Raw genomic sequence first — 9,501 nt, 5'->3', positions numbered from 1 at the left:
GACATTTAATGTTATTAAAGAAATAGTAATACAACACACCACAGCGAAAGATGTGCTCTGAAGCGTCCCAGAAATATATTCAGCAAGTACCACAAAACATGTATGTTGGAAGTAATGGATTAAAATACAACTACATTACATCATCACAGTCAACCAAACAATCTTTTACATCAATTCAGGGGATTGTATTAACATTTTCTGTTCTGCTATGCATATTCAGTTGTCTGTTAACCGTTTCACTATCTTACAAATGGCACATGGATACTAATAATCAAATTGATCAACTTGTAGGAACAGTTAAAGAGGTATTGCGAGATTTAAATACATTTGCTGATATAGTAAGAAATGAACTAGTGGCCAAACATGTAAACAACAATATTAATAAAGAACACAAAAATAAAAATGTCCTAATCGATTATGATGATATTGATGAAGATTATGAACCAGATCGATTTATGGGCAAGGAATTATTGGATAATAATTGGCCAGTAAAAAATCACCAAGCTAACGGATCACATAAATCCAAAAACCGTCAACAACGTAGTGCTGAGATTGATGCAACAAATATTGTTAAGAACCAATTAAATAGGTAATTTTTTGGTTTATATTAAAATTATTTTATTTATTATATATATTTTTTATACATAATTGCTTTTAAGTTATAAAATAAATAACATTTTTTTTTTTAATACATGTGTGACAGAGCATAAACAATAGCCTATTAAACTATCTTCTGTAAAAATATTTTAAATAATTACCTAACCAGTGACCAGTAACACGTTAAATGATACATTTTTTAGCTATTCTGAGTATTTTCAGGATTCTTATTAAAAAAATAATACTTATACATTTTAAAATATTATATTTAATAACAAATATATTTTATTATTAATTTATATACTTAATGAAAAAAATGATAAATAACTTTATAAATTCACAGTCTAGTAACAAATTATATTAGTTATAAATATGTTTATAAACAATGAATTTAATATTGAATTTTAAATAGTATGTAAAAAGAACCATACGTAATACCTACAATAATGTATAATTGTAAAATAAAATAACTGGTAACTGAATAAATTTAAATAATTGTAAATTTATTATGACAATTTTTAAATACAAGACTATTACAACTTTTACTTCATAAATATTTAATAAAAATAATTTAAAATGTATGAATTAGGTTAATGAATATAAAATATATATATATATTGTATAATGGTATAGTATACTATAGGGTCCAAAATGTCTTTAGAATTAAAAATGATTATCTCATGTTGTACTGGTTATTAAAAATTTTTAAGGAAAGTTAAAGTAATAAATTTTACTTATTTATATAGAATTGTTTTGTTTTAGTTCTAACAATGCAAAGACAAATATTGAGTTAATTCAAGAAGGAAATCAAGATGAAAATACTTTAAAACCATATAATCAACGGAAAGCTAAAAAATTAGGATCATTGAGAAAAAAAACTACAATAGAACCAGAAAATGAAGAATCAATAGAAGACTTCATAGAATCATCAGAGATAGCAGCAGCTCATTTTACAAGTGATTCATCAAATTATACTACAAGAACACATGCACATTACCATGGTAATAATAACTATAAATATACTTAAATATTTTAAAATACATGGGAATTCTGAATTAAGTAATTATGATTAGAATAATTTTAATATGAGTAATAAATTTATGCTATCCAAAAAGAATTCATAAAAATGTTAAATAATTAAAACAAGCTATTTAATTGAAATTTTATAGGAAATGGACGATTAAAACACCCAGATGGTGATTACAAAGATTGGACTCAATATATTTGGGACACAAATTTCAACAATCAAAAATCTTTAATATTAAAAAACGGCAAAGTTGAAGTATTAAAACCCGGTCTTTATTTTGTTTATGCACAAGTAAGATATTATATATTGTTAAATTATTTAATATTTGCAGTTTGTCATACAATTTGAACTGTAGTTATATGTAATATTATGAACAGTTTAATAAAAATCTATTTAATCACATATATGGAGCTAAATTATACCAAAAAAAGTATTTTTAATCTACTAAATTTAAATATCAATATTAAACTCCTTTTTAAGTTTAACTGTTTTTTATGATAGCTTGGTGAAGATAAAAATGTTTTTTATTTTTTATAATTAATTATTCATTAAGTTTATAATAATCAGAATTATAACTGAATTCTATGAAGTAAAAATGCATTATATTATGGAGAAGAAAACCAAGGTAAATTAAAAAACAATAATTTCTAATTTATAGATATTTTAATTTTTCACACTTTTTTAAGAATATTAAAATAATAATTTACATTTTTTAAAAAGCAAAATCTAGAATTATTAATTATAAATTATTCTTTGGATTATCAATCTTAAATTTATTGAAATTATTTTAGTGTAATTTTTTGAGATACTACAGAATGTTATTTTAATTTTATGATATTAGTCTATATGTATAGACTAAAGAAAAATATATATGTATAATGAAAAATACTACAAATAAAAATATCTTTTAAATTTTAAAAATAATATTTTGAACGAAATTCTGCAAAATGAATTACAACTATTTATGTTGTTCAATTAATTATATTTATACATAATAATTAAATAAAATTAATTTTTATTTTTTATTCTAACAGATATATTATTCTGATCAACATGACATCAATGGTTACTATATTATGAAAAATGATGAAAAGGTACTTGGTTGTACTACGACACGACATCGTGACACTCAATCAGATTCATGTTACACAGGAGGTTTAATATATTTAGCTTCTAAAGATTATTTATCTATAAAAGGTTTGGATAGTGAAAGATTTATAATTTTAAATTCTACCAAGACTTTTTTTGGTCTTTTTAAAGTATCATCAAGAGACAATAAGAAATAATTCAAGCTTGTTTTGATAATCAAAAAATAATATAATTTAATTTAATTAACACATACATAAAAAAAAATTATATATATAAATATATTGTATATTAAATATGTAATATAAACATGATTTAGTTCAGTCATACAATTGGACGGATTTAATGTATTACAATAATCACAATTATTATTACTTCTAATTAACTGATATACAATTTAATATATTTATATTCCTAGACTTATGTTAATTTGAACACATTTAATAAAATAAATGAACAATAAAATGTTTCATTCTTATATATTGTACATTATTATACCAAAATATGTTTTATAAATAATAAAATATTTTATTAATATTTTTAAACAATTATGATTTTTAGAAAGAATAAACAACTTTTAAATATATTTGTGTATTTATGACTAACTACTAACTATAATTTAACTTATGAAAAAAAGAATTAAACTTCATAAGATCAATATGAGATTCAAGTAAACATCACATTCAATAATGTGTAAATGGAAATATGAAACAATTTTAAGTATCAAATATAAAAATATAATACTGAAAAGTTATTTGAATTATAAATTATATATATCAAATTTTATAATTGCATGCTTACTTTTACAATGACCTAATACAAGAATTTAATACTTAAAATTTTTGATTATTGTATGTTTAATTTATAAAATTGAAATATTAAATTAATGATATCAAAGTACTGTATAAAATACCTACAAATAATTATTATCTATAAAATGTTGACAGTTGATAATGTCAGTATTTAAATTAAAATCAATTTCAACATTGGGAATAAAGATATCACTATTAGATATCCATATAACTTTACTTGACTTGAACCATTACAACCATCAGAATCACATGTATAAACACAAGTCCTATATTCTAACTTATCACCTGGTTGACGAACATAGTTGCAATAATTTCCCAGATCATGAGAAGAACAATAACGCTTTACCCCAAGTCCACCTAAGAACAAAAAGAAAAATATGCTATTAAAATAATAAAACTATGATTGTTTCTAAATACAATGACATACGTTCAAAGCGGCCAATCAGTTTAACACAAAAGGCTGCATTGTAAACATTTGTACAAGGTTGCGGCTCTAGACCATAAGTATCCATAGTTTCTGTACATTGAAATTGGTTGTGGATGTCAGTACTGTTGCATTGGTAACAAGATAAACTAGTGGCTGAAACGAAATAAATAGAAAACTGACAGTTACTTCTATAACCACACCTTAAATTAATCATGCATTAAGTTCACTAATATAGCACAAACCAGACTTTAATGTTGAAATAATAACAATAAGTACTGTAAAACCAAATACGTTGCTATAAATCATTGTTGGAAAAAAAATCAGAAGAAAATGTTATATAAAATTGTAAGTTTAGTCAAGAGCGTTCGTTATAGTATATTATATTATACAACTGCACAACGGATTATTTTCTGTGTATAGGCGAAAAATATGTTTTTGTTTTTGTCTATTACAAAATACACCTACCTACAATCATATAAGAGAAATGAATGATAAGATCATGGAAAGAACGATAAAATGTTTAAGCTTTCTACAAACTGATACAGGACATAAAATTATGCGATAAAACTCATTAGAGAAATCAGCTGTTTAAATAAACAATTTAATATATTTATTTTTCCTCGTATAGTAACACAGTGTTAATTTTATATATGCAATGTTATTGTTACATGATATCAAATTTCGCGAAGAAGAATTTTTCAATTTCTTATGATTCGGCTATAACATGAATTACACCGAAAAAGGATTCTAATCATTATTGTACTCAATATTACGCGAAAAAGCGTTTGGAATCGTTGCTCTTTTTAGGACTACATTGTCAGGTCCATTTTATATTTCACAATTTTCAGTCGTAGCTGTTGTAAGTTTTACAAAATAGGTCGATTTCAGTGTTTTAACCTTTTTCAACTTATGTAAGATAATTAACAGAAGAAACTATAATGAATATTACCTCTGATATTGTACCCGAAGTACAACCTGGTGTGTTCACCTATGAGTTATATACAATATTGAGCAATTTCGAATCTGCCAATCTTGCTCAAGTGAAGTATGTGCGAAAACAGACTCCTGGTATTGGTGCGATATTTCTAAATATTTCTGTTGTAAGTGTATGCTAAGACTATGTATAATATTATAGATGAAGACTTGGAATTTAATTTATGGACAAAGCCAGATTGTGGTGGCACAGAGTTTGAATGCAATTACAAATCATGGTTCTATTTTGCCATAAAAGGTAAAAGTACATTAAAATTAATTAATATGAGTTCATAATTTTTAATTGAACCATTATGTTAAAGGAGGTATTCCGGGTACCGCTGTAAGGCTAAATTTAGTGAATTTAAATAAACAAAGTAAAATGTACAGTCAAGGCATGACTCCTGTTTTTAAAGTTGATTTAGGAAAATCTGAAAAACCAAATGCAAAATTTAGTAAAGCATCCTGGTTCAGAATAAAAGAAATACCCACATATCAGGTATAAATAAATCATGCGTACATAATACATATAACTACAGCTATTGAGTTAATTGACTTTAATAAAAAAATTAGCTAATACATTTTTTTTAAAGGTAAATGAAAACCAAGAATTTGTATTGAGTTTTAGTCATCGTTCTTTGGAAAACATTGAAGCCACAACATATTACGCTTTTACTTATCCTTACACTTATACTGATTTATGTAATAGTTTAAGTTTTTATGAAAAACAATTTCCATTACCATCAGATTTAAAAGGTATATTAATTCTTATTAAAAATTCTAATTATTTTATTTTGATATTAATACTGTTTTATATCACATATAATTTAGAGAAAAATGAAAAGGATATATATTTTCATCGGGAAACAATAGTCAAATCTTTAGACAATCGCTCTGTTGATTTGTTAACTATAAGTTCATTTAAAGATATTTCAGAAGAAAGAGAATGTCGTTTGTTTGGATTATTTCCTGATGAAAATAAACCTAGACCATATGCATTTAAAAAAAAAAAGGTATACAAATAATATTTTAATACATTATTTGAACAGTATTATAAGTAAAGGCTCTTAATTTGTTTGTTGACCTATACCTATAGAGAAAGACTTTTTTTACAGGCATTAAGTCCTTGGTAGAACTAAAAAGTACAAATGTTCAATTACTATTACTAATATTGCTACAGCTTGGGTATGGATTTAAAAGAAATCAAAATTTTTCTCAAAGAATTTATTTTTGTTCTATAAAATACAAAACATTTTTCTAAATTATCTTACACATTTTACTCCAAACCAAACTATTATCTTTGTGTATTGAATTTATTATTTCGGTGGGTATAAATACTAATTAAAATTCATATTTTGAATGACCTTTTTTCCTATACTCTGGCCTGCTGGATTTTAATTTTCTAATAATTGGCCCTCTAGTAATTTGGAGTTGCCCATCCCTGCTATAGAAGAAAAAAATCATAATGCATTTTCTATTCAAATTCATGCTCTAAAAATTAATAGATCATTTAGAATAAAGTAGCTAATAATAGATTTCCCTAAGATAATTATAATAAAATCATGATTATTATACTTTTTAAAGTTAAGTTGATATAGATATGTTATGTTTTTATTTTGCATTTACAGGTTGTAGTTATGAGTGCTAGAGTACATCCAGGTGAAACTCCTTCTAGTTTTGTTATGAATGGTTTGATAAAATACTTGCTTAGTAAAGATGAACAAGCTAATATTCTCCGACAGAATTACGTTTTTAAACTAATTCCTATGTTGAATCCAGATGGAGTAGCTAGAGGATTTTATAGAACCGATACTAGAGGTACTAATCTTAATAGATTTTATCTTAAGCCATCTTTAAAATTTCATCCAACCATTTATGCTGCCAGGTACCTTTATTTGTATTTATTTTTATTATAAAATTAGCATTTATAAATTAAATTTTTTTTAAATTATTTTATAGATCATTAATTTTGTATCATCATCTGGGGTATGAATTACGAGACGAATTAATTAAAGAACATTCAAATATATTGGATTTAACTACTTCTTCATCAACTTTTTGTAGATCATCTGATAATGATGATGATTTAAATATTAGAATAAAAGATATGCTTGCAACAGATTGTATTGTATATGATGGACAAAATAAAATAAAACCAAAAATTATAAATAATGATCCAGATTCATTGAATATTTTATTAAAGAAAAGTCAATCATGTACAGCTGATTTTTTTACCAACAAAGGTCTTGATTCAGGATTATATTTGTATGTTGATTTCCATGGTCACGCATCCAAAAAAGGTAAGATACTATAAAGCTGTTAGTATAAATTAAAAATTATACTTTTCGTTTGTATATTTATACATTGTGTTTTACACTAGGAATATTTATGTATGGAAATCATTTTGACAACATTGTTGATAATATTGAATGTATGGTTTACCCCAAGCTTATGTCTATAAACAATCAAAATTTTCATTACACTTCTTGTAATTTCAGCGAACATAATATGTATTCTAAGTAAGATATTTAGTAAATATACCCGAGTTTTTATTTTAAAGAAAATGGATATATCTGTATAAGTATAAATTATAAATATTTAGTTGTGTATGTTTAAGTAAATAATTCCTGAAATTTATGTACGACTATAGTTTTGATTATAAAAATGGAATATTTTGTTTTTACCTAGTTTATTCAAACAGTTAAACTTGACATAAATCTGCCTTAAATATTATTTTTTTATTTCAATTATCACTATTGAGTTTTAAATAATACAGTAGAAGTAGACTTAGTCAACTGATAAATTATTTATAATATTAACAATACCTTTTAATAGTGAGTAATAGATATTATATGGTTATAGATTGTATATTACATTATTTTTATTATTATTTAATTATTTATTTATTTATTTATTTTGAATTTCAAAAAAATGTAGTAATTATAAATTTAGAAGTCTTCAGATTAATTTTTAATTGAATACAAAAGGGTACAAAAAAAATGTATGCATTTAAAATAACATTAACTATCAAATTTAAAATTAAGATTAATTTGTGGATTTAATGTTTTTTTTTAAATTTTCAGAGACAAAAAGTTTGGTCTCAGCAAAGAAGGAAGTGGAAGAGTAGCTGTCCTTAAATATACTGGTCTTATACGTAGTTACACATTAGAATGTAACTACAATACTGGCAGATTTGTCAATTTTATTCCACCTACAGTACATTTTGTTGCAGAAAGAAGAACTCAAAGTCTGGTCCCTCCAAAATTTACACCAACCATATTTGAACAGGTAAAAATGTTCGTATAAAAATCATAAGCTAAAATATTTATTTAAGCTTTATTTGTTAAGGTTGGAAAGTCATTGGCAATTTCTATTTTGGATCTGTCAAATTTAAATCCAAATAGTCGGTTGGAGAATAGTGATTTTAAATCATTGACAGGATTAAGAGAAATGTTACGTTCAAATATTATTTCTGATTGTAACCGTAATCGGCGTTTAGGATCAAAATCAACTAGTAACATTAATGTTGATATACCAATCACATCAAAACAAGTAAAGACTTTTATTATTTTATGTGAAAAATTATTTTTTATATGCTCTTAGAAAAGCATCCATTCCAAGCTTTTTTTTTTTAGTTTTTAAACTTGAAAAAGAGAATTTAATGACTCCTTTAGGTTGAAAAGATGTTCTCAGCTATTTCAAACATTTGTGTATAAGTAATGGCAATTATCCTCTAAGTAAGAATCTACAATTCTATTTTTTTCATTGTGGCTCTTTTTGGTAATTTAATTAATTTAAGAATTAAACTTGCTTTTGATTATATATCTTTGCTTTAAAGTAGTGTTATGTTTTTACATTCAAAATGTCATTATGTATTAAAAAAAAAAATCAAATAATTAAATCAAAAGATTTCATTTTATTAGTTTATAATAATGCTTTTGATGATGAGTAGACTAATTTTAACTTTGAATTAAATTATAGATAGTGAATGTTTATTTATTTATTTACATTTAACTGTAAAATTCTTAATTTTTTTTCCAGGTAAAAAAATCTTCAATTTCGTATGATTTGATGAAACCTACCACATCAAAATTATTACAACCAATTATGGCTATTTCAGTAACACCTAAAACCAAACCAACTCCACTTCATAAAACTATTAAAAAACCAACAAGTGGTGGAATAATAAAAAAAAATTTAAAAAAACGAAAAATGACTGCAAGCAAACAAAAAGCAGTTGTAAATACTGCAGATAACAGCTTAAAACTATGGTGTTTGGAAAAAAAAACTGATTTGAAACCATTATGTGTATTAGGTGCTGAACAATGGAAAAAGAAAAAATAATAGTTCATCAATTTTCTAAGACATAAATATTTGAATAAACTACTAACATTTTAGTACATAGAATTTCTATATTATAAATATTTTGTGTTCGTATAAGACATAATTATCAAAGTTTCATTTTTATTAAGGTGCTATTATGATCAATATTTATATTTACTGATATATATTTTTTAATACTTTTCCTATAAATCCCATTTTTGTTTAATTTTTTTAAATTTTTTTAAAGACTGTTTATT

The 9,501-nt window shown here is 23.9% G+C and overlaps 3 protein-coding genes across 8 annotated transcripts; 2 read left to right on the top strand and 1 right to left on the bottom strand.

Moving 5' to 3' along the window:
• On the top strand, window positions 1-2,991 carry LOC112683096 (protein eiger). The gene is made up of 4 exons (XM_025553958.1): window positions 1-589; window positions 1,360-1,598; window positions 1,767-1,915; window positions 2,659-2,991. The coding sequence occupies exons 1-4, from the start codon at window positions 51-53 to the stop codon at window positions 2,908-2,910; spliced, it is 1,179 nt and encodes a 392-aa protein (XP_025409743.1). The 5' UTR covers window positions 1-50; the 3' UTR covers window positions 2,911-2,991.
• A 626-nt stretch (window positions 2,992-3,617) lies between these two features.
• On the bottom strand, window positions 3,618-4,425 carry LOC112683103. Its single transcript, XM_025553972.1, has 3 exons — window positions 4,192-4,425; window positions 3,950-4,102; window positions 3,618-3,879 (listed from the first exon to the last, which is right to left on the bottom strand). Exons 1-3 carry the CDS (start codon window positions 4,253-4,255, stop codon window positions 3,674-3,676), a joined length of 423 nt encoding a protein of 140 aa, XP_025409757.1. The 5' UTR covers window positions 4,256-4,425; the 3' UTR covers window positions 3,618-3,673.
• Window positions 4,426-4,559: 134 nt separating this feature from the next.
• LOC112683101 (cytosolic carboxypeptidase-like protein 5) lies at window positions 4,560-9,452 on the top strand. 6 transcript variants are annotated; one of them, XR_003148573.1, is made up of 12 exons: window positions 4,560-5,023; window positions 5,085-5,180; window positions 5,245-5,420; window positions 5,515-5,677; window positions 5,753-5,934; window positions 6,550-6,806; window positions 6,881-7,221; window positions 7,302-7,440; window positions 8,005-8,209; window positions 8,270-8,473; window positions 8,557-8,658; window positions 8,963-8,987. XR_003148573.1 is itself a non-coding variant. In XM_025553968.1 (12 exons), the coding sequence occupies exons 2-12, from the start codon at window positions 4,888-4,890 to the stop codon at window positions 9,263-9,265; spliced, it is 2,202 nt and encodes a 733-aa protein (XP_025409753.1). In that variant the 5' UTR covers window positions 4,560-4,808; window positions 4,877-4,887; the 3' UTR covers window positions 9,266-9,452. The 6 variants fall into 6 exon arrangements, 5 of the variants coding, with proteins under 5 accessions (XP_025409753.1, XP_025409752.1, XP_025409755.1 ...); XM_025553968.1 differs by lacking the exon at window positions 8,557-8,658 and having other exon boundaries at window positions 4,560-4,808; window positions 4,877-5,023; window positions 8,963-9,452; XM_025553967.1 differs by lacking the exon at window positions 8,557-8,658 and having other exon boundaries at window positions 4,560-4,808; window positions 4,866-5,023; window positions 8,963-9,452.
• The last annotated feature ends 49 nt before the right edge of the window (window positions 9,453-9,501 follow it).

The sequence above is a fragment of the Sipha flava genome, unplaced genomic scaffold (genome assembly GCF_003268045.1).
Source record: "Sipha flava isolate LNK unplaced genomic scaffold, YSA_version1 219_pilon_pilon, whole genome shotgun sequence".
In the NCBI taxonomy this organism is placed as follows: domain Eukaryota; kingdom Metazoa; phylum Arthropoda; class Insecta; order Hemiptera; family Aphididae; genus Sipha; species Sipha flava.
This window is presented reverse-complemented; position numbering and strand designations above follow the sequence as displayed.